This window comes from Candoia aspera, chromosome 1 (genome assembly GCF_035149785.1).
Source record: "Candoia aspera isolate rCanAsp1 chromosome 1, rCanAsp1.hap2, whole genome shotgun sequence".
NCBI classification, from domain to species: Eukaryota; Metazoa; Chordata; class Lepidosauria; order Squamata; family Boidae; genus Candoia; species Candoia aspera.
Window position 1 is genome coordinate 105,113,809 of NC_086153.1, and position 26,550 is coordinate 105,140,358.

A 26,550-nucleotide genomic window follows, 5' to 3' on the forward strand; every position below is an offset into this window, starting at 1 on the left:
CCCCAACTTAGGTTTGAGAATACCCAGCTAACAGATCTGCATGACACAGCCTTCCTCTCCTCCCATCCCATAGCTGAGGCCAACTGAGTTTGGGCTTTTCTGATTTGATTTGGAAGAAGTGCCCAGAGACAAGCTTTGCTATATACATGATTTCTTTGTGTCACTTTAACAGTGACTGCAGAAAGAATTGGAATCTGCCCAACTCATATTGATTGTTTTCAACTGCTGTATGCATGCCCCTTCCTCTCTAGTAATTGCTGACCAGGCCATTTTGGTTTGCCCTGATGGACTGACATGGTGTGAGGTAAAGAGCAGCAGCACCAACACAGCTAGAAAACAGTAGAACAAGACTTCTCTAAGGATCTTCACTAGCAATGTTGGTGCTGCTATTTCTAGACAAGACAATGCAAGACCACTTTAAGTGCTCAGAGAGATCCTGGTCTACTACTTTCTTCAGTGGAATAGAGAAGTCCTGGTTTACTTTTTTCCCTGCTGACTTCGGATTTGCTAGAGAAAGTAGTAGACCAAGGAATCTTTAAGTGAGCAATCAAGACCTAAGTGCATGCCCTGGTCTTCCATGCTCCCTAGAGATTCTAAGATTGCTAGAGAAAGCTGTAGAGAGGTCTTGGTCTACCACTTTCTCTGCTGATATCAAGATAATTAAAGGAAGTAGTAGATCAGAATATTCTCTAATGGTATAAAAAGACCCAGACCAAAGTGTTTTGAGAGGACCTGATCTACTACCATAACCATAGTAGCACCAAGACCACTAGAGTAAGCACTCAAGAGATGTCCTGGTCCTCCTCTAGCAACAACAGCTAGAGCAATTACAAAAAGTGGTAAATCAGGACCTCACTAAAGCAAACTGTAATGGTTCTGACAGATGGCTAAACTTGTCCCGTCCTTCACCCCATACTGGGGGAGCAATTGGTGGATTTTTTTCCCCAGTGGTTAGGAAATCCACGAAGCACTGCATCTTAATTTTCCCCTGTTAGAGTAGTAAGATTCACTGGCATTATTATCAAGGCAGATTAGGGACTGGATATGGAGACAGAATACATTCATGCTTGCATACTTTGTGCCATCTCATGGACTGAAGCAGATCACATCCAGATATGCCCAGAGAATCTGCAGGGAGTCTGTGTATATTTGAAAAAAACTTTTTTTAAAATCACAGTGGATTGCAAACATCTTAAAATAAAGTGATATAGAAAAGTACATTTATTTGGAAATACATTCTGCTGGGACTTAAAATAAGTCAATTATCACAATATATCTGTTCATACATTATATTGGTTTCCAAACACTAAATATACATTAACAATTTATTTTAGCACAAATATTTTGGGACACTTGTTACTATTACTAGTCACTGTGTTATTTTAGAGAAGAAGAGGACAGACTACTTGACAACTGTAGATCTTCAAGTTTTTTTTTCTTTTACGCCAGAATCTTTTAATAGAGCATCTAACAAAGATTCTAGCTAAAATACGATTTTGAAATCTAGGACACAGTGCCAATATTTATCCACATACTAATACAAGTAGTCCTCGGTTAACGAAGGCAATTGGGACCAGAATTTCCATCACTAAGTGATGCGGTCATAAAGTGCAATGTCACATGACCACACCACTTAGTGATGGAAATTTCGGTACTTCTGGCTGCCATCATTAAGTGAATCACCATGGGCTGTTAAGCGAGGACATCATGTGGTCGCCATTTGCAACTTCCTGCTGGCTTCCCCACTAACTTTGGTTGTAGGAAGCCAGCAAAGACAGCCACAAATGGCAATCATGTGACCGCAGGATGCTGTGACATTGTAATTGTGAGCCAAGCACCAAGCACCTGGATCGCAATCATGTGACTGCGGGGACACCGCAACCGACATAAATATAAGGACCAGTTGTAACTACCACTCATTCAGCACTGTCGTAAGTTCAAATGGTTGCTGAACCAGTGGTCACTAAATAAGGACCACCTGTACCATCAACTTTTAGGTAGGTTATTGAGGTATATTTCTTATTAAATTATATTTTTCAGTATAGCTGGCCTGCCTCTCCTAGATAATTTTTTCCTGAACATACAATCTATGCAACTGAATAGCTATGGATCAAAATGCACTGTAAATGTTAGATGGACAGAGTCTTTGTAAACCTGAAGCACCTCCTTACTCACAAGATAGATTAACCTGACAACAGAAGTGATATCTGCCCAGTTACTTATTTAAGCTTGGAAAGTAAGATAACTAAGTCAAACTGAATGCAACACATATTATTCTTAAATCAATCTCCAATGTCCATGAGTCTCAGTCAAACCTCCTAAATAGTTCCTAATCATTTTTTCCTGAGTTTAATCATTCAAACATATCACATATCATATATATATGCATATGTCCCACAATAGCCAAGAAACTAAGCTAAAAAAATCAGGGTGCCCATGATTCAATTTTCAAGAGGAAAAAAAAAATCAACACTCAAAATGGTGCTAAAAATAGGGATAGAGTGAGGTTAGACTGGGAGAGAATGTGTGGGTTGCATCAATGGAGTATGGCTATGGTGCCACGTTCTGTTTTTCTGGTTATTGGTTTTATTTATTTATTTATATTTCAAATTTCTGTCACTGCCCATCTCACCCAAGGGAGGTTTTTGGTTTTTAGGATGTATTGGTGGTTTTATTCTTGATTGTAAGCTGCCCAGAGTTTGGTTTAAGATGGTAGCAATACAAATATTTTAAATAAATACATAAAAAAATAAAAGAAAATGTTAATGAATGTAAATTGCCTAATACATTTTCAGTTGAAATCTTAGGCCAACAGGATCATAGGGGAAACTACAGACATTTGAGACTTTGTTGGGTCTGCATTTAGAAACAAGTTGACTCAATTTACATCTCCCAAACTGCAATGTAGTTCTCAATATAGTAATCCTTCACATTTTGATATAATTCTCACCTCAAAAAATATGTAAAATGTATATTTTAGGTAAAAAATAGGTATTTTGTGAAAAAAAATTCAAAGTATATATTTAAATACAAATTTTCGTGGTGATTCATTCAATAGTGCAGAACAGATGTATGATTCAGGCAAGAGCTGCAGTGGGCAAGATACAGAGAGCAAGGATGAGATTTCCCATTACTTCGAAGCATCTGGGGACAATTTTTGCATTTTTTTAGCTCTAAAAGTGGGAAACCACCGTGGTGATGATCTGCAACGGTTCCACTGAAACACTGCAGTTTGGTTACAGGAGACTACAGACCCAAAGTAACAGTTAAAGGGAATGAATGCTACCTTGGAGGTTTTGGTTGCTTACCACAATATAAATGTTTTTTTTTGTTTTTGGTGCCTTCAAGTCAGTCTTGACTCCTGACAACTGCCTGGACTAGTCCCTGCAGTTTTCCTGGCAAGATTTCAGAATTGGTTTGCCATTGCCTCCTTCTGAGGGCTGAGAGAGTGACTGGCCCAAGGTCATCCAGCTGGCTTCGTGCCGAAGGCAGGACTGGAACTCACGGTCTCCTGGTTTCTAGTCCCATGCCCTAACCACTAACCAAACTGGCTCTCTCGGTATAAATCAGCACGTTAAAAAATGACACAAGTAAAAGATATATAGCTATGTCAATTTGTAAATGAACTGGGATCTTGATTCAGAAGGAAGCATCATAACTATTTCCTTTTTAGAAACAATTCTCACTACTGCTAACTGAATGGTTCATACTTTAGTAACTTTCCTACCAATATAGCCAAAAAAATTAGTTTTCTACTTCAATATAAAAAGGCACAGAATGGTATTATGATTTATTATTTATTCTCTCAGCAAATGTCTTTTTATTATTGGAATATACTTTCAATCGAGCACTCATGATCACTGTCTAAGGCCATGACAACACAAACTTGAGAATAAGTTACTTTGAATGCAACAAGCCCTATTTCCAAGAAAAAAATGCGTGGAATTTCCCCAATTACACTTTAAGCAGTAGTAGGCAACCTGGTGCACTTTGGATGTTTTCAACTCCAATTTCCACAATCCCTTGCCTTTGGCCATAGTGCTGGGACTGATGGAAATAAGAGTTCCAAACACCTGGACTACACTGTAGGGTTGCCAACTTCAAATTTAAAGCAAGCATTAGGCAATATAAATCTGGTTGGTTATTTCTAGCCAATGAAGCCATTGTGCCATGCACTGTTGCTATCCCAGCCTGTGCACTCAGCTGCTATGTGGTGCCTTTACAATATAGAAACATTACTGACCCAGCTAGCTTATACTGCTTATCCCTGATCCAAATCGTTTAGGGAATAATTATTTCAAGGATGCCTCAACTGTATACGAAGAAAAGGCAAATTTCTCAACTGCACAGTATGTCCTTTATGTGATTATCCCTTGAATCAGCATTTCTCAACCAGTGGAATGCTGGTGGAAAGAAAACAGTCTAGGAGGGAGGCAGGGTTAGCAACGTGATATGATTACATCTCAGTTGTCTAAAGTATTCGAGACAGACTTACTTATTTTGTTTGTGTTTTTGCCTGCCACAATCAAGAGGCTAGCAGCTATTCTGGCCTAAGATGCCAGAGCTTTCAGGTCTTCCACATGCTCACTTGCAAGGAAGTAGAAAGGGGGCAATGGGTGGCTTAAACAAGCAGTAGCATTTCTCCTCCGTGCTGTTGCCCAAAGATCCCTATCCTCAATCTGTTTCTTTCCACCTACAGCTGCTAGAAACAATGTAAGCTTCCTCCACTCCCAGCTTCTCCCCTTTTCTTGCTTCTCATTTCTTTGGGCAAAGCAGCAAAAGTTTCCCCAAATGCAACAGCATTAATTTGGTCCCTTCTAGCCTCAAGTTTTGGCCTTGCCTTTCAACTATTAATCCTTGCTGGTGTTTCAAAGCCATTGCAGTAAAATACACTCGAAACAATATTACTGCAATGCTACATCCTTAAAATAACTCATACAACCAAAGAGCTGGAGACCAACCACCTGTTCAGTTTAAGGGTGGCTTTTGCCGGGGTGGCGGGGGTGCGGGTGTTGCTTTCAAGTCAGTCTTGACTCCTGGCAACTGCATGGACAAGTCCATGCAATTTTCATACCGAGTTTGACAGAAAAACAGACAAAACAAACTTCATAAGAATAAATGCAAAACGGTATCTGGACATAATTATAGGACATATTCAATGGCTTCGAATAGTAATAGCAACAATTAGAAATTATGCAACCTTTCTAGATATTTCAATAAGTTAATGTGTAAAATAAACAGTAGTTTAGCAGTGTAAATCAAGGATTCAACTTCAATGCAAAAGTGGTCCAGGTAACAAATATTATTGTAATTTCGCATTATTACCATTAAGGGCAAGGCATTCACGCTAATATAAGTGCCTTTCTATGAAGTGTAAATGACATTATAAAACTATAGTAGCTGACAAACATCGTTAAGTTTGTTCATTATTTATCATGCCTAGCAAACTTGTAAACTTTTGAGATTTCAAAATCTCTGGATTAGGTAAAGTATTATAGAAGGCAAAAAAAGAGAAAGAGAAATTTAATAGATTTGAAAGTCATAAAAATCATTAGATTTGAAAATGGGATGTGTGGCTGAGATTGCAAACACCAAGATTAGGTTGTACTTTGCACTGTGATGGTTTGAAGTTTTTCAGCTGAACCATCCTGGGATAGCCTGAGTATACCCTAAAACCATCACAGGACCAGATAAAACTTAAGTACATATTAGCCACTTCATATCTTTCATTTTGAATTATCTAATTTCTTAATCATAAACCTACCATTCTATATTATTTCATGAATATTCTTTTTTGATTTGAACCTCTGTGTCTACCAGCACCTGGATATTCTGCAATGATAAATTTTACTAATGAAAAGACATTTCTGTTGGCCATATGAAAGTGCAAACACTGCCAGTGTTGTGGAACAGGATTCAGTATGAACTCAATTTAGTAATAGGAAAAAAAAAGTTTGATTCCCCTCTGCATATTTTATACACAGCAACATGGTTGAAAGAAATGTTTAATCTACTCTTATTTCTTTGGGGAAATTGGGTTTTTTTAAATGCAATCTTACTATTCTAAAAAATCATTCTCTTTCTCTTCTTTTTTTCCTTTTAACTTTCCTTTGTTGTTCTTTCATTCCATTTTTGGCTAAATGGTTAAATACAAACGTTCCAGGACCAAGAAACTCCCAACCCCTTAAATCTCTACACTCCCCTCTATTATTATCCCTCACTAACTGGAAGGCTTGCATCATCTAAATTTACTAGAACAGGAGCCTATTCCTAAGTGCCTAAATGGCTGACAGCATTCATTTCTATTTGGTAAATACACATGAAATTTGTCTCTAAAAATGGAGTTACATACATACAACACCACAGACACATCAAAGGATTAAAATATAAAAAACAGGAGATTAAAAAACTGACCTGCTTCGTTGGGTATTTGTTTAGCAGGGCTAAAAATAAGGCATAACATCTGGAGCAATCTGCCAAAGCTGTACAGCAGTCATTGAAGGAAGAAAGTTTGCTGCATGTTTGAAGCAATGACATATATGAGATTTTCTTCTATGATTTCCACCTACAATCTAAGTTTTGTTTGTTCTGATTTTAAACATTATTCAGGGTACAAAATGAAAAGGCCAGCATTCTCTATTTTTTTGCAGTTCAATACAAGTAGCAATTACAGAAGCAAGCAGCAATGACTTTGGTAACTAAAAAATCAACTCTATTACATGGAATAATGACAATTAACAGCTGAACTTAAGTTACCACTAAATATAGTAGAAGATGACCCCCAACCCCCCTACTGCTTTTTTGGGACCCACTATGATTCCTTGCAGACAACGCAAAAATCTTCACGCACTTCAGCAAGAAAGACAAAGCAGCAGCAGCAGCAGCAAGGGCAAGTGCAGCAGCAGAAAGCATGAGGAAGTGGCTGCTGTGGAAGGGAAGTGATACTTTCGTGGGAGAGAAGAAAAGACGTAACAGCAGCAGTGGAGGAAGACACAAAGATGGCAAGCTCTAAGGCCCTGAGCTGTCTGACTAGACCGCTTAGCTATGGACTAGTCAACCTATGATTCTATCCAGCCTCAAGTACTGCCTGCTGCCACTGACCACTGCTCCAGGAGGCAGATCTCATCTTTGATATACTTACATTCTTTTTTCAAGGGGTCCTACAGGAGACGGAATATAAAAACTTTTATGTGGAAAACAAGCAATGTCCCTACTTCATTCCTACGGGATGCTTTTGATGACTTTTGCACATTCTTTTTAGGCTTAGCAATTATTTAGCAATATAAACAGTGTTTCAGTTAAAATGATTTATAACTTAAGAGGAAGCAATCTATTTTAAATACATATTCAGTGTTCTAGAAGTACATGTGCAGCCAAGTCCTATTTCTGAGTTATGGAAGATAAATATAAGCTGTTTTACAAGTGACATTGTGAAAGCCTAGCTATGCTCATGGTGCTCATGTTCCTTTGTATCATGTGGGGCCATAGGCATGTATGGCTTAGAGCAGGGGTGAATAACTTTAGTAACCTAAGGTCATATATTTTGCTCGCTCACACATTCATACACGTCCATTCAAATGCACACTCACATACAGACACATAGTATTCAGCACAAGATCTCTTTGGGAGTAGGCAGAACTTAATCCCTTCCCAATAAACCAACTCAAAATTACTATTTCTGCACCCTATCTAATAGTGAAAAACAACAATCTTTAAAAGGGACACTGGAAGATGGGAAGGTCTCATGCTCTTCATTCCTAATGATTTTGATGCGATTTTCTGGTTTCCTTATGCTAAAGTCATCCGAAAATCTGCAATCTTGAGCAGGGCTGCTATAAAGAAGGAAGTAATAAAGTTTCTTCCTCCCCTCTTACAGCAATCCTAATGCAGGTTACAGTTTTCCTGCTGCATAGGCAGCAAGGAACACATAAGCCTTTCCCCATCACATTATCTGCCAGCTGGGTGAGGGTGAGAAGTACTGACACTCTTACAGAAACCACAAGTCAAAACAGAAAATATACTCAAGGGCACCCAGCAGACTGTGGGTGGCCTATTTGTGTCTAATTGCAGAAGATAGTGCTTTCTTATTCAAAAAAGAGAGCCAGCACAATAGTTCAGGACTTAAGCATGATACTGATCCAAACATTTCAACAGAGATATAACCAGTATCTCCATGGGACCACCGACATTATCATAGATAATGAAGTGGCTGTTGCAGAAGCAAAAAGATATACACTGTAAATTTTTTTTAAAAAAATAGTGGGATTACCTGAATATTCTGGCCACATTGGTACATATATCCTTGTCACTCATACATTTTTCCAGCATCAGACAGAGCTCTGGAATTGCGCCATACTCTAGGAATTTGCACCTTGCCTGAGGTAAGTCTACCAAGTTTCGTAAAGTGGCAGTGAGCTGGAGAAAATACATTTAAATATGAATTAAAAAACATGATAAACATAATTTTATTGTAAGTACCAGATAGTTTTGAAAATGTAACAAAATCTTGCATAACCCTTCTCTAATGGCAACAGTATGAAACTCAGTGGTATGGAAAATCTTAAAATGGTACAGATTATTTAAACTCCAAAATATGAAACAATGATACAGGCTTGATTGTTAAAAGAAGATGTATTTATAAGTCACTTTTTATCTGAAAGCAAACTAATTATTTGTGAATATTTTCCAGAGTTGAGTAAACTGATTGCTTCTTCTACCTGACTTACTTTCTACTCTCACTTCACAACTGAACAGAGACCTACTAGGCTTCAATTCATCTTTCCTTAGAGCCGACTGACCAAGAACAAATTGAAATTGTCCTGCAAAATCCCATCAGTACCTTCCTATATCTCTTAACGTGAAATCACCAGGATAAATTGTTATCTGAGTTCACACTGAACAATTCTGTTTCTATTTCAGAACTCACTATAGCAGTTTCTTGCTTGAACAGTTGCATGAAATAGGGAGTACATGTCCTGGACCACCTCTAAAGAAACTGCTTTGCATAGAAAATGTAATGCTATTATTTTCCAATATGGGGTGGAATTATGTAGGAGGAGGCACGTAAGAGGGAAAAAGAGATGCAATTGTACTTGAGAGCTGAAACGGACAGAAAAAGGACACTGGCCTTCTGTAATGGTTGTTAAGTCATGGGTCTCAATTCTGCTGATGTACAAGATCTTCTTAAAGTTTCTCCTGCCATTTAGACTAAATATAAAGAGATATAAAGACTGGGAGGAAAGACTGAAGTCACTATTCTTATTTTTTTATGAACCTAGCACTTCTTTGTATTATGAATTTATTGAAAAGAAAATAGATGTTTTTCTCTAAAAACATAAAATTGGAATTCCAATGATTTATTTTGCAGGTGCTATTAAATGTATTTTGATAGGTAAAGGTAAAGGTTTCCCTTGACATTAAGTCCAGTCGTGTCCGACTCTAGGGGGCGGTGCTCATCTCCGTTTCTAAGCCAAAGAGCCGGCGTTTGTCCATAGACACTTCCGTGGTCATGTGGCCGGCATGACTAAACAGAACTCCGTTACCTGCCCACCGAAGCAGTACCTATTAATCTACTCACATTTGCATGTTTTCGAACTGCTAGGTTGGCAGGAGCTGGGACTAGCAACGGGAGCTCACCCCGTCACGCGGATTTGAACCACCAACCTTCCGATCGGCAAGCTCAGCAGCTCAGCGGTTTAACCCGCAGCGCCACCACGTCCCCAAATATTTCTTTATATACATTTGCAAAAAAATTATGCCATTTAATTAGTAAAAATAGTATGAAATCTTTTAATATTTATTTTTTTAAAACCTGAGGTTTCAGGTTACAAGTGGTATTGTAAGTCACTGAAGGCCCTGTTAAGAATGTTTTGCCTAATTTCTTAAAACATAAAATCATTTTGTTTGAATTGGCCCTTTCAATACGAGAGCCTGAGTAACAACACTCAAGATAGCTCAAATGAGGAGTATTTTCTCCTATTATTCTAAACTTACATATAACTGCTATTAAAATTCAGTAATAAATTGTTCCCAGCAACTACAAGCAAAATCTCCTTCTCCCACACTACAACATATTAATTACAAATACTGTTGTTTTGGCATTACATCCACTCCTGAATAACAATAATTGTAACATCAACATGTTATTTGGGGAAAAAAAGACCCAAACCAATATGGAACTTTTTACAAACTACACCAGAAATTGGGACTCTTTTAATGAGAAATTACTAATTACTTCACTAGTCTAATGCAAAGCTAAACAGCTTTAAAAGGTGATATTTGCAGTAATCAGGAACCAATTTCAACATTTCATGATCAGCCTTACTGGCATAAGAACGTTCTCATCCACTATTAGTCCTAGATGGAACATCGATCTTGCATCTCTTTACTTCAATGATTCTCTATTCCTTTCCTAATTTTCTCTGAAAATTGCCAATCTGCTAGCTTCCTTTCACCTCTTAAATAAAATAAATGGGAAAGACACTTGATGCTATTTGTTTATAGCTTTTTTTCCTACTTTGCAACAAGGTAGAGATCACTTATAAGACTGAAACTCCTACTTTCTGCTCCTTCACTGAAGTACCACTAGTTTTCTTCAGGGTCCCAGAGACTATAATTATCCTAACCAATCTCAGTGCATGATAATCCAATACAAGAACAACATTTGTGTGCACAGGTCTGTGTGGTGTCAGTTTGTAATTCTGCAAAGCTCATGCACTGCCTAGACCAGCCTTTCTGAACTTTTTGACCCTGGAGGAACCCTTGAAATATTTTTCAGCCTCAGGGAACCCCTGCATATTCAAGCTCAAATATAGGCCAGAAGTTACAAAATTATTATATTTGTTTCATGTGTAGGCCTGTATATATGCATTAACCGTGTTCTTAAACTGAAAATAAAGAAACTTACTTCTTTAATGTGAAGTTGCCTGAATTTGAAATAACTTTTTTAATCAATTGTGATCTCCCAGGGAACCCTGAGAGACTTCTCGCAGAACCCTAGGGTTCCACGGAACCCTGGTTGAGAAACCCTGGCCTAGACTATGGTTTTCTGTTTTGTTTTCATTTACCAATGCAATGGAATCACACTGAATCAGCATGCCTGATACCTGTTATCTATATCTATGGAAACTGCATCAGTTCTAATATTTCGCAGCTTCTGGTTCAAACAGGTTACCAGAATATGGGCAGCTGCTGTTCTAGCATTTAGTCCAGCTGGCATTCTGTTCAGTAATCTAATGTACCCCTTCCAACAGCATACATTCCATTGCAGAAGGAAACTCTCATCCAAAGGTGACCTAAGATACATCACTCCTTTGTTATAACTGACACTCTTATCATAGGAATGGGATGTTGCTGAACTGCTCTTCCCAGCATATCATGATGGTTGCGCAGATGTATAGAAACACCAGGGTTAATTACTATATTGGCTGAGAATTCTCCTTGTTGTAATTCCAACATAACTGGAGAACACCAAGGTGGTACGTCCTATTGTCCATTCCAAGGAAAGAGATGTTGCACTGACACAATACCATGACCTACTGTGGTTGTTGCAACTTTTACCAGCAAGAAATAACTGTGCTCTCTTAATCTTTGATAAGTGGCACTGTACAAATGCTTTACATGTAAAGTATACAAAACAGACAAATACCAGACCCAGGCTCAGCAACTATACAACTACAGCTACTGCACATGACAGAAACTGACAAGAAGTCCCAACAGGATATAGCTGTTTTATTTACCATTCCTTTGGTATTCAGTAAGAATTCTGCTGTAACTTTTAGTAAGAGTTTATCAGTTTCCAATAATGGTAATTATAGATCATTATAGAACTATTAAGTTACAGCACATGCAGCACATAGGTTGCTTTAGCTAATCTCAAAAAAAGCTTAGCAGGGTTGTGCCAGGTTAGCACTTGGACGGTACAGCTGACTGGACTGGGAAGTTGGAAAACATCCCAGAAAAAAGCAATAACAAACCACTTCCATAATGTTGTTAAGAAAAGGACAGTCCATGTAGTCACCAGGAGTCAAACCTGGCAAGGGAAGTTTTACTCTTTAGGGTTCTTCAACACCTTTAAAAAGTTTGAAACTCTTATGTTTATTAAAAAATTGTTGGCATGTTATCATTTTCAACTGTATGTCCTTCACGTTAGGTAAAACCAAACTACTGAAAGAATTTGCAAGGCTGCCCAACTCATAGTTTATGATTTTAGGAGGCATATTTCAATAAAAATCAGATCAACAAAAATAATATAAAACCAAAATAATTAACAGCAATCATACACATAACGTAGCCAAGGCTGGGCTTGACAATCACTCTCTCAGCAGAACAGGTTCATTTACATCCTGGCCCCATGCATGGCAGAAAACCCAGGTCTTTTTGATTCTACAAAAGGCTAATAGGGTCCAGGTTACCCAGCTTCTAGGTCCCATTAATTGAGACACCCTCAGAGAGGGGACCCAGAGCATCCCTACCCTGTGCAACCTACTGGGACAGACAGAAATAACCAGAAATAGACTGTCCTGCAAATAATCCGGCCCTGTCCCATGGAGAGCTTTATAGGTGACTAGACAGTCCGTAACCCATTGTGTCATTTCAGAGGTATTTCCTTACCAGGTTCCTCAATGCCTTCAACAATGGCAGAGCTTCTAACGTACTGGAAAAGTTCTTAAAAATTCAGGGAGACGTTCAGAGACGTATCTGTCTCAAAAATAGCCCATGTTGAACTGTACAGCACAGTCAAACATCAGGAGTTGACCACAGGAAATGTTTTATGACATTTTTACTATGCTATAAAATGTTTTATGATAATTTTATGACATAAAATGTTGTATAAAATTTGCCAAATTTCTATTCCACAGGAGTCATGGGTCCCGGATGCACTGGATGCATTCTGAGTTAGAATGTTTGAAGTACCTCGGTTCAAAAACTGTTGCCATATGATGCACCGTTTTGCCCAGTTAAAGGTTATGAAGTATCAAACAGACACAAGAGTTTTAGTAGTACATAGATAACCAGCACCTTGAATTGCACCCAGCAGCTCACTGAGAGCCAGTGCAGCTCAATGTAGTTGTTTCACACGAGTGCACCAATGGACATTACTACCTGCGCTACTGCATTTTGGAGCAGTTGGAGCTTCTGGATGTTTCAGGGTTACACCATGTAGAGTGTATCGCATGAATGCAACCAAGAGGTGACCAAGATCTAGAGCCATTTGATTCAGAAATGAGAGTATATTAAGTAAAGTAAATTATAAAATATGAAGAACTCTTCCATTTTTTTTTCTTTTTTCCATCTTAGCTCCCTACCAGTGATGGCTTTACTATTAAAGGACACATTTGTTCCAAAGTAAAGAGCATTAACACAAACAAAAAAAGACAGGCTTCAATGTATATAGTTTCTAATGCATTCTAAGGGAACTCTTGAATTGAAAGATTTAATGCTCCTTCATAGCTTGCTTAGCACAACTTTTCTATTGCTTAATCAGATGAAAATTGTGCTTTATAGCCTCACTCCCAATCATCTTATATATATAATAGAACGTGACTGATAAATTATCTTAATCACAAATGAGTCACTGCAAGCTTCAACTTGTATATTCATTCCTTTCTTCTCCATTGATTTTCCCATTGAGTAATACATAGTTTTTACAACATCTGGGTTAAGTTTGGATGTACCTACTTTAACTCTGTATCGAAGATTGTGATTAAGTTTCTCATGCATCTCTAAAGTTAACTCTTATACATGAAGAGTACAATCCTACAAAATTTAATTTGAAATAACTGTGGCTGGTTTACACATCACTCTAAACAAAAACATATTTTATCTGGTTTTGGCCTACCAAGTTGCATGAAACCAGTCACTGTACACTGCAAACCATGTTTGATGGATTAATATGATGAATGATTTCAGCCAACTGTGGCTTATTTGGCAATATAGTTAACAAAATTGTGGCTTAGCACAAACTCTCAATGAAATCATAACTGTACATTGATCAGTAATGCTAGTAGCATTTTCCTCAATCTTCCAGATGCATGAATGTCAACTCCAAGCATTCCCCAGCCAGCAAGATCATAGGTGAGACTTCTGAGTTGATATCCGCCCATCTAGATGGCAACCACATTGGGGAAGACTAATCTAAATATATGACGAATTAATCTAGCAAGACTTAGACTAACTCTGAATTTTACTTTATTGAAATAAAAACATAATTCTGACCTGGACCAAGAGATGTCCTGAACTGGAAAATCGAGCATCATCTTCATTAATTTCATTAATCAGTTTCATTACTTGCAGCAAGATTTCAATAGCTCCCTTGTTGACCATTTCATTAATGAGCCTTGCATTGCCAGAAATAAATTTTATAGCACCAGTACAATAGAGAAAAGCTTCAGTATTTGTTTGCAAGTCTTCAGTTCTCATTATCTCAAGCAGAGCATCTATGGAAAAAATTAACATGAAGTGAATCTTCCTGTCTGGTGCAATTTCTTTTTGCAGAATGAGGTTTACTTCATCCAGGCCTTTTCTGTTAAAGGAACTGTTAAATAAAGTAGAAATAATCTATTGTTTGTTTTACACAAAATCAAATAGCATTTGTGATATGGTAAGCAGTATAAAACTGATTGAATAAATAATACTGCATTTTTGTTTATTTTGAAATAATCTAGAGATTGTAACTATAATAGGCAATATCTATTCAATGGGACTGCAAGGACAGTTGCCCAAGATTAATCTACTAATAACTCAGGCAAGGGGCAAGGGACAGAAATAGCTGAATAAAATTTGTTAAAGGGAAGGAACTTGCAACAGTGGATCTTCCATTTATACAAGCCACCTCTGGCTCTTTTTTTCCACTGTAACTATGTGCGCCTATTCCAAATCCCAGACCTGAATTGAAAGCTCCCCCATGCCCAGCAGAGAGTTTCTGATGGGGACAAAGCAATGGAAATTTCCCTTATGCAAGCATAGCCCTCAATGATTGCAAGAAGTTCCTTTTTTTAAGAAGAAAATCAGTCCATAATTTATTTTGCTTAAATTGTGGTTGCCTATAATGGAAAGTCTTGCTCCAATATTAAAAATGATTGGAGGCTAATTATTTCTGATTTTTAGTATGTAACAATCATGTATGCCTTATTTCAGCTAAAAAGCCACTTGTCTTTTTTATAGTAATACCCAGCTACACAGTTTTTACTTTTTGATTTCACTGTCTTACTTAAATTTTTAAAAAAGAGAAGATAGTAACCTAATACACAAAAAATTAAAGGCACATAAACAGAAATAAACAGGTAAGACAGATGTAAAAATACCACATACACATATGAGGAGAGCGAGCGAGCAAGTGAGCAGCTCAGGTCTTAAGTTACAAACTTTGACCACATGGAGTAGTATTGACCACACTTTCTACTACATCAATAAAAAGCAAATTTATAAGATGAGAATGAACATGTATTTTCAATCCAGCATTTTAAATCAGGTGTAGCAGTCTTTCTATCAGAGTAAAACAATATTTTTAGCTACAGAACACACATGGTAAATTAAGAGTTGTTTATACTTCAGTACATTCCAAATTTTCAGTATATAATTTAATAGCACAATAATATATTTACATTATATTTTTCTTCCTAACATCATATTAACAACCTTATGAATATTAAACTAAAACTATGTAATTGTAGAACAAGTTCCAAATATGAGTTAATTTCCTTTGATAATATTACACTTCCCACATATAGAAATTGAGACCCAATCCTTGCTAAACATTCTCTGGATTGTCCTATAAACACAAAAATGTTTTCTTGAATTAATCACACATTAAGATGACAGAATACAGATTTAATATTTTTAAAAATTCTAGCCCATTGGAAGAAGGGATATTTCAGAACTTTGTTCCAAGTTTCCTGCAAGTTTTCTAATATCTTTTTTAGTACTACTTGTGCATAAATATTAACTATATATTTAAGAACCTCCAAAATTATTTTCAATTATAATAACAGTTTAGGAGTTTCAGATACCACTAATTCTTTGAGACCATATTGTAAAGTCAAAATATGTTTTAATTAGCAGTTTTAGAGAATCCAATTGCTTCTTGCAATACATCCAATGTTTTAAAAGTCTAATTAACAATAATCTGATCCGGCTTCTGGTAGGGAATGGTGGACTGAGCAGCTGTGCCAGCAGGCTAAGCGGGCAGAGCTGACAACGCAGCCATTTTTGGGGGGCTCAGGCAGGTTATCCTGAAGCCCAGAAACGTTCTCCGGATAAAGAAGAGCACCTGGAATCACCCCGTCTGTCCTCTGGACAGCTGCTTGCAGCCAGAAGATCACAAACAGCATTCGCGTTCAACTGGTAAGAGCTAGCTGGGAGGCAGGGATGTCACTTTCCAAGCTGCGCTGTAGCCTTGAAGGGACACTAAGACTGGCCACTCCATTTCTAAATCACCAATTTGTATATATATTTTTTAAGTATATGTACCCCAAGAGAAGCTTTCTACAGCGAGGAGAAGCTGTTTCTCTTGGTGCTTATCGTTATTTTTGGGATTATTTTAAAAAAAGAGTTTTTTAAAAAAAGTTTTGGATTCCGTTTTCCTTCCAAATATAAAGGAGGATTGAGAGTAAACAACTGTCTTATTATTTTTGTATTAAATTTGTAGTTATTAGCATTTTCCTACATGTTGAATCGGCTGATTTGAACCTTCAGCTTTCTGTTTTCACTTTCCATTGGGAACTGTCTGCCTATCACACTTTCACTTCGTGTAAACACACCCTGGAACTTTTCCATAGCTTCAACTTTCCCTCTTTAAGCTCCTAGGGGGTGCCATAATCTACTGTGTGAGACATGGAGGATTTCAGATTTTTTCTGACTTCCACCAATATTTTGAACAGTTTTCTTCTGACTTCTATCAAGCTTTTATGCAAGACATCCAGGACATTGTAGAAAATATGAGATCTAAAATGTGCCATCAGGTTGGGGATGTGGTGGATGAAATTGAGGAATTTAACAGTGATAGAAATGTTTAAGAGTGACATTGGGATTTTTATTGATATGCTAGATGAAGATTGGATAGTGGAGTTGGAGAAATTTTAACGGAGAGAGAAATGCAAGCCACAAGTAAAATTGACCTTCTGGTGGAATGCCATGAAAAGAACCTGGAATCTTTGATGGGGGCAGTTGGGCTGTTTGATTCTTCCAAGAGAAAAGCTCTGTGCACATTGTGGGGTTATGTAAATGCTTTGGTTTATTTTGAAGTGGGATAAGGGTTAAATAATGTTTATCTGGTTTGCTTTAAGGATTTGATTGAAGTTATTTGCTTTTAAAGATTTGGATTTATTGCTTCAAACCGTTTCTTTTTGGGATTTATTAAGATTACTAAAACTGTTGTATTATCCAGTATAATAGCAGACAACCTATGTGCTTTTTAATTTGATTTTTATTATAGTAGACAGAAATGTACAGAATAGTGGTAGGAAGGGAATAATTAAATAGGTGTTATCTTTTGGTGGAGAGAAAGATGTTTAGGAGGTTTATATGATTTTTTTTCTTTATTATAATATAAGGGGGAGGAGTAACTGTATTGAGTGATTTTTATTATGTGCTAAAGTGGAATGATTATAAATAATTTGGTGTTTTGGTTTAATATAGAGTAAGAGATTGATTATGGAAATTTTTATATATCCTTGCTGTTAAAAGTTGGAAGCCACATCTTTTTGTAAATCTGAAAAAAAATCCTCTTGTGTTTTTGCACTTTTTAAGTTCTTTTTTCTTTCTTTGTAGTTTTTTCTTTCTCTGTTTTTATTCTTCTCTTGAAACTTAATAAAATTTATTAACAAGAAAAAAATAATCTGATCCCAAGTGTTACCATGGTTTTTGCCCCAAAATTCCAGATGAAAGAATTATGGGCAATGTATAAGCAAAGTATCAATTTCTCATGCAAATTAGGATAGAACTTAAGTTTCCCTCCCATTCACCATTTAAATATGTCTTGCATCCTTTGATGCAGGAAAAACATGTGACTTACAGCCAAATCAGGAGGCAAGTTCCTATCAGGATATCAAGAGAAAGGGAGTCAAATAGTATCTTTCTAATTGTGTCCATAATGGTTTTTGGAATACATTACTTAGGTTCCATGAAGAAATAGAGATCAAAGTATAAGCCTGGTGATAAAACCTAGTTTTCATTTGTATATATATTTTTCTTGGATTCCAGCTGCAATTTTTATGTCCATTTCCTACTCAATAATGATATTTGTATTCCTGATTACCTCATATTAATTATGTTCATTAGCTTCAAAAAGATTAGCATGCTAGGATCAGACAAGTCAGAAAGAGAAAAAAAAAGTAACATCAAAATACAGATTGAAATCATATTTACATTGAGTATTTGGTTTTTACACATTTCCTCACACATAATAGCAGTATATTATCTTTTCCAAATTACAGAAGACATAGAATTACTACTCAGTCATAGAATAGTGTATGTACATACCCAGTATTTGGTCATTCTGAATAAGGGAATCGTTTTTTTCATTTCTGCTGATTTTAAATATTAGTTTGCAAACATTAAGCAGATTCTTCCCACTCACTTTCAGCTGTACGGAAGTAAAAGAGAATATATATCAAATAACTATACCTTACATTTCAGCTGCTCTTTTAAGAGCAGATATGCAACACAGTTCTCATATTCTGTACATGCTGCACTTAACTGAAACTAGAAACTTAACAAATATGTTTTCAAATAAATTAAATACTATATCACAAATTATATGTGCATCATATGATTATAATTATTGCCAGCACTTTGTAAAAATGTTATTGTATAAATAGTTGTTAATTTTTAAATAGGAGAGATACACCACACTAGAATAATGAATATTTGCTTTCCTCTTGGGTGTCTTCTGCTATGTATCTCTTTGGTATTCAGCCAATCAGGTAAGAGGTCAGGGAATGTTGTTTATGAATCAATTTAGATTTCAAATAAATATAATCATATTTAGGAGAATACATTTGCTGATATGCCTTGAAACTCTCACAAAGTATAGTTGCTTTTTGGAGTGTAATTCATAAGTTCAAAAAGATTTGACTAAAGTAAGCACACAGTATTTTTATCTATTATTTAAGTGTTTATTCATCACTTAAGCTGAAATCCTTTATTTATTTACTTGGAAGTAAACTCAATTCAAGTAAGCAAGGTTACTTCTAAGTAGACAATGGCAGAACAGCACTCTCACGCTCCTAGATTTCAAGTGAATCCAACAGTACAACAGAAAGAAAATTAAATGTAATTTTAAACAGTTTATATATGATGATGCAACTTCTGCTGAAAAATTGATTTAGCAGTTTAATTAAGTTTAGTTTTATTTCTCAGAATATAACATGCAATTTCATACAAGTATTATACAATCACATTCTGTAACAGTTACAACATAATTTAACTTACACCCAGAATAATTTTTGCTAATTTCAAGCCAAGAGGATCTGAAGCAACATCAACTAATTTATATAACACCTTCAACAATAAAGTTCGCTTCTTGAATCGCTTGCTGAGCATATTTCCTTCTTCTAAGGTTTGATAGAGAGTAGCACAGGCATTGCAAAGGCTTTCTACATCATTTTCTATTTGATTTAGAAAAGCAGAAAATAAAATTAATGATCCAATATTTTAAAAAGGGAGGAACATTTTTTTACAAATACTACAAAGCATGCACTATCAACAAGCACAGCTATTTTAAATTCTGTGGGCCCAAAATGGAGAGTTCCTTTCAGTACTCCTGAAGGTAACCCTGGAGTAAAAACTAAATATAATTGGTCACTGTCATTCTACTAGATGTTTATGTGACTATTCCTACCTTTCACAGAAATAGCACGTATTTGTCTTCAACTAGAGGTACAAAAAAATGCAGACTGGGGCCACATGTAGCCTGCTAGCATTCTTTTCATAGGCAATAAAGCTCTTCTCCCAGAACGGACAGGATCAAAAATACAGGCTTTCTTTGCAGTGATGGTAAGATGGGGGGACTGAAGGGGAGAAATGAATACAATAAACTTGGCAGATACATAGGGCATTCATTTCACCCCTTAAAATTCCTAAAACCATTTCAAAAATAGGTCATGACCCCACCTACTTTTGAAATGTGGCTCCTGATATGCCACTGAAAGCCTAGTGAGATCTGGAGCCCCCGTCCCCCATTCTTAAACAACTAATCTAACCAAGCACCAGATACACACGGCCAATATATAAAAACTGTGGAACACAGAATTAGTGTTATACTTAGCAACAGGTTTGCAGGTATTATGAATTAGAAAAAAATACCCACCAATATGGTGGTTTCCATGTTTTGATCTTTAACTCCTAATATGAGATTTGTTATTCAAAATATCTGAAATGTACCAGGTTGCCTACTTTTAGTACATGCTCTTAATATTTACAGCTTCTTTGAAAAGTTATCTTATACATTCACAAGGGACTTTTAAACCTTGCAAATATATCTATATATCTCCATCCCACTTTTCCACCAATCAAAATAGGTTACAACAGAAATATAGGCTGTCTCCTTGTACCAGCAGTGAGACTGTTTAAAATTGGTAATAGGAAAAATATTATTAAAAATAATGAATCAATGGAAAGAAGCCTTGAAAAGTCTAGCTTATGAAACCCAAACATATTTTATACAACTATATTATTTACCAATCTCTAATTCATGTAAAATTGGTAAAACTTTTATTTTCCAGTAGTTTTCTTCTTCTTCTTCCATTTCATTTGTTCCCAAATTATTTTCTGAAACATGTAAACATATTATTGAAGACCGTATATTAACATTCATTTTCAAAACTATGACAAAACATTTAATACATTGTAACTTATATACTCTATAACAGTATATGCCAATCAGGTTAAAATTAAATATTTCAATAGAAATTCCTTAAGAATCTAACTTCAACAGCCTCAGTAATAAAAAGAAGAAAAACAGGAAACTTAAGCAAAGGCAGACAAGTTGAGAAGTTCCTTCTCTCAGTGGTTTATTGGTATAACCACAGCTTTGTATGCTGGTCACAAAAATGACACTGGTCTACATTTATTGGCTGCTGTTTTTAGCATGTAAAATTCAAGAGCCTTAGCAACACTGAGCTTCAGAAAACTGAATGTTACTTATCTTTAAAATCTAACTACTGTACAAAAGAGAATTATTACAATTCTAATAAATATTAACTTGCTAGTTCTTCACTTGAGTAAATTCACTTTTGGTTCACAGAAATCATTCTTTAGATGTAAAAGAACTAAAAAGCTGATTGCAGAAGCACTGGGAACACACAATGGATGAATTTGGACAGTTTAGCCTTGCCAAACCTCTCATCCTACAAAACCAATTTCTATTTTCTCTCCCTTTAATAAAATTACATTTGTGTCCACGCATGCACACACACACACAGAAACACACAAATGGCAGCTTGTTTATTTTTATTTACAAATTTATATGGCTCTGGATGGCTTAAAATCTCTCTTTCTCTCCATCTTTCCAAGTATGCAAGAAATACAGAAGAGTGCCAGTATAAGTATTCTTGGAACTCACATGTAATAATAAAAATTACATGGAAAACAAAATGATAAGGATGTGCAAAATATTCCATGCACATTGCTGGTTATGGAACAGGCAGTATCAAATGGCCCATTCCACGTGAGTTTAGTCTAGGGACAGATCCAGAACACACATGTTCTGGGCAGAAGTGTTCCAAGGAGAGAGAAAATGGGAAAACACAAGGCCACTGGTTACAGCCAGACTGTGATTCACCTAGTACAGTCTGACTGAAATTCCAAAAGATAGCACATTTTCGGGTTTATCTGCAACCCCCTACAAAATGGATATTAAATAACATGGAAAACAGTACCAACTTTCAAAGAGTTCCCACCTTCTGAAAGAATACAGAAAAGTAAGAGTGGTGCCTTCCATTCCCAGCTCCCTCAAGTGCTCTAAAAGGATACCACAGTCAATAGCATCAAAAGCTGCTGAGAGATTTAGGAAAATCAATACCATCTCTCTCTCAGGACAGATAATCCATCAGGGTGACTAAGGCCATCTCAGTGCCAAATCTGGTTCTGAACTGAAAGGATCTAGACAAGCCATTTTCTGTAAGAGTTCCTGGAGCTGCAGTGCCATTGTCTTCTTTATGGCTATACTGGAAATCAGTGGACCAGCTTAAATGGGTTGAATTTAGAGACAGTTACTTAAGCAGGACCCTCACCACCACCAGTTATGGCACTCAGAGCCAATATGGGATGGAGTGGCATAGAAATAAGTAAATAAATAAGCTTTAAAATATCAGAGATGCTCTGCTGCAGAGAAATATTAATGTGCTCCCAAATCACTGGCAGGACAGATTCCACAAATGCCCTTATAAGTCAAGCTGGGAAGATAACTAACAGACGAACTGATGAGCGAACCAAAGCATTAACCTTTTTGTGTACCCTGAGGCAAAGAAAAACTGTGACCTATACTTCTCCAAGTATCGTGCTATTCTTCTCTCATTGCTCTTTATTGTTAGTGCTGGTGCTGCTCTCTATGAATGCTTACTTCTACCAATTGGGGCCATCTACACCTATGGGAGAAGTCATTATCTCACACTCATTGCCAGCTCAATTACAGTTCTGCCAAGCGGGGTTCAGCATGCCTTTTGGGAAGACAAGCAGCCTCTGCTGGAGGAAGTGACCTTGGAAAGGGAATTTTTATTGCTTCTCTTCCCTGGCTAACAAGAAGTTTCAGTGCAGGAGAGAAAAAATAGATGGCTCCTACTTTGCTTCTTCCAACTAGTTTAGGGTTAGAAGACAGCCCTTGCTCTATATTACAGTGTGATCATGTCATATATATAGGGGAAGTTTACTAAAAAATCTGTGAATACTAACTGGTGGGGAACGTAAGAGGGAAGGTACCATGATGCTGATGTCGATGCTGTGGGTTTCCCATAACCCAGAAGTAAGCAATTTAAGAGTAAAAGCACTCATGAGGGGGCTTCGGTAATGAAATCCAATTCAACAAAAAAAACAAAAATTACTGAAATCAGTAACAACATACAAGCCAACAGATTCTACAACATAAATTTAATTGCTGCTAAAAGAACAACAGAACCATTGTGGGGTAGTGCAAGGTTTTTCAAACTGTGTTCTGTGGAACCCTAGAGTTCCACAAGAGACTAAGGACAAATTAAAAAGGGTGTCCATAGCAATTTTTCTAAGGTATAGCAGAAAGGACCGGGCTTGTCAGCTGATATTCAACACCCCACCCCAGGGTGTTTGTGCTCATGATGTCTCATCCCTCTGTGTGTGTCTGAGAGGCAGGCAGCAAGGATTCTGGGAATTCCTTTTTTAACTAACAGGGTCTATGGTCTGAAAAACTTTGAAAAACCCTGGTGCAATGATTAGAGATTTGAAGCAAAACTGGGGAGACCATGATTCAAGTCCACTTCAGCCATGGAAACCCACTGGATGACTTCAAACCAGTCACTTCCCTCAGCCCAATATATCCCCTGAAGACAAAAATTGCTATGTACCTATATACAAGCTCCTGGAGGAATGACAGGAACTAAAGAATACATAAATACAAGTTTATCAAGAAAAGTATAAAGAAAGGAGCCTGAAAAAAATGAGGCCTAACAAATACATACACCAACCCATTAAAATAGCCTTAACTGCTCTTAAAGGCTGACAAGTACAAAAATATCCTGTTACCTCCTAAGCAGAAGGCCTGCTTAGTGGAAAGCAATAAATTAAGCAACCCTAAACTGTTTAGGGTTTCAAATTTGAACTGTCAGTTTTAATTGGGATCAGAAATGCACCAGTAGTCAGCACAGCTGATGCTGCATAGATTTCCTACATTCTGACCATCTCATCTGCACCAAGTGAAATTTATGAACTGGAAAAGCAGACTGATGTATAGTAGTCTCCGTGCATTTAATAATTTTCCCCTTAAGTCATATTAACATTATAATTGGTAGCAATTCTTAGAAGGGACCCGTAAACCATACCTAAAGCTTTTCTTGACTACAGTAGCTCTGGGACTCCAGATTCTGCACAGCCACATCTAGAGCCAGGTTAGGTGTCCTAACAGTCAGGAACCACGCTGAGACAAGGAATAGGTCTCTAGTGTTTATTACTGCTACATTAGACAGAAAATCCTAACAAGCTGAAGAAGCGTGGGAAAAACCCAGACAGATAAACCCCAAAAGTTAAGGCAGGTCTGATCTGTGTCTCTTTGAATGGCTGCTTAACTCCTCAGTACTACGCATGCGTTTTCCCCCCTGGATAGGGGCCCCCTCCTGCTCACCATCAGTACTCATGACATTAGGTCTCATTTTAGTCACCTTCTCCACCTCAAAATCTCTAGACACTGGAGATGATAAATAACGATACTTTGATCCAAATTTCTGAACTACTAATCTCATTCAGATAAATGCCGACAAGCATGGGGAATACAAAGGAACTTCATGACATTATATTGTTTAATGATGTGGAATGGAATACAAGTCTCCACTATCACTTTGATATAATTTCTCAACTAAGGACTAGAATTTTCATGATACCATGGCTTCTAAGTCCTCCACAGATAAACCATTGAGAAGGACACCGCATTCCTTCCATATAATTCTCATCATATTATAGTGTAACAAAGATTGATTCTGTTCTGTAATGAAATTGAAACAAATTATTCATTTTAATCAATATAATCCAGCACAGCTTGATTAATTTCAACAGTTTGCCCAAAAATTTAATCAATCAATCAGCAGAATTAAATCATCTTTTTTTCATTAAAAGCTTCATCACTGCTCTCCAAGTTTCAAGGACCTCACTATCCTCCATCCCAGCTCTGCCAATTTCACAAACCAGGGCAAATAAGGGTCTAAGGATCAACCTTCCAATAAGTTTGTACATGACTAAACAAGCTGAAAAACATCCTGACCATCATATATCACCTTTTGTTTATCTTGGATTCCCTCAAAACAAAGCTATATAAACCAGCAGAAATATAAATTTTATACAAAGAAGTCTAATCACCCATAAGCTTTTAACTATCTGAAAAAACTTTGATTGAAAAAGTATGATCAAAGATAAAATGTTATTTATGTTAGTTTTCATTACAAGTATTACACCACTGCATGTTAAGCACTCATTCAGCATCTTCAGCTGCCCAAAATACCAAAGAACCAACATCATTCAATGATGGGAAAAATGTTTGAGATAGACCTCACTAAGAATAAGGATACCATTCAGGCTAACATGAGAGTTGTCATCTAAGAGTATTGGCAAGGTGCTAATTAAGCCTGTAGTAAGCCTGCTATTAAGCCTACTTAAGCTTGTAGTAACTCAGGAACCCATCTTGGTCAGCTTCTGAGGAAGGGCATCAAACTTGGTCTCCCATTCCTGCAGAGGTTAAAGATATATCTGCAATATCTGATATTTTTAAAATCCACCCCCTATCACTACCAGTTTCCTCATTCATCAATCATTTCACCCCAATCCCAAATCAAAAACTAAATGTGTAGGGCAGATTTTGTTTTGACACATGCCCATTGTTTATATGGCAGCCTCTTGTATCCAGTCAGACTGGTACATGACTAGCAAGAAAAGTTATTTACAATCCAAAGCAATTTCAAACCACTCATGTCCACACTAAGTAAGTTGATACTATATTAAAAATAATGTACACACTTGAGAAAAGTTCATTTGTCCAAGCAGATGTGCTAATTCAAGTCAGATTACATTTCGACTAGTAGATCAGAGACAATATATCTTTCAAAACATGCCTGGACTACAAGAAATCAAATATAAGTCATCAATATTTTGTTTATGGGAAGTGGACAAAAAATAGAAAAATAAGCCCTACCACCCAGGAAGAAGTGGTGACTTAACAAGATGGAGCTAAATGCACCTAGCTCAGACAATAAATCTACTCTCCAATATAATTTTAGTATAAAAACATTGGGAAAGAAAACAAATAATCACCAGCACATGATACGTTGCTACCACTATAAATTTAACTGAATAGATCTGGAAAAAATGCCCTTAAAAACTGTTTATATTGCTAAATGTCATCAACATTTGCTTTAGTATTTTTCCATATCTGTTTAATTTGTAGTTAACATATTATAACACTAGTAGGATTGTAAGAAAGAAAAGCTGGAATCCAAACTGGAGGTTAAAGCACTAGCAATTTGATATATGTGGATGATATCACTTCGTTAGCCAAATATAAAGCAGATTTAGAAAAGTTCATTAGGAAAGTAAACATGGAAAGTGAAAAATCTGGATTAATGTTAGATATTAAGACAAAAGCAATGTCAACCAGTATGCTTAGCTGATTCACAACTGGGTGGACATAATGAACATGGTATATAATTGTTTTCCTGGGCTGAACAATATGCTAAAGAAATAAAGAAGAGGCTATTTCCAGGGGAAAAGGCAATGACACTTTTAGAAAAGATCATGAAGAATGGATATTTTTATGACAACAAATAGCAGAATAGTTAAAGCAATAGTTAGCTAGGCACTGAAAAAGAGTGAAAGAAAAAA

At 36.6% G+C, this 26,550-nt stretch overlaps 1 protein-coding gene across 1 annotated transcript in view; it reads right to left on the minus strand.

Moving 5' to 3' along the window:
• Nucleotides 1-26,550, minus strand: part of ARMC2 (armadillo repeat containing 2) — a 71,315-nt gene that overhangs the window by 9,899 nt on the left and 34,866 nt on the right. Inside the window, exons 7-12 of the mRNA XM_063311385.1 lie at nt 20,680-20,769; nt 19,432-19,607; nt 18,481-18,583; nt 14,218-14,438; nt 8,270-8,415; nt 6,415-6,514 (exon numbers count right to left, since the gene is read on the minus strand). Coding sequence (XP_063167455.1) covers nt 6,415-6,514; nt 8,270-8,415; nt 14,218-14,438; nt 18,481-18,583; nt 19,432-19,607; nt 20,680-20,769 — 836 coding nt within the window. The remainder of the gene's footprint in view (nt 1-6,414; nt 6,515-8,269; nt 8,416-14,217; nt 14,439-18,480; nt 18,584-19,431; nt 19,608-20,679; nt 20,770-26,550) is intronic.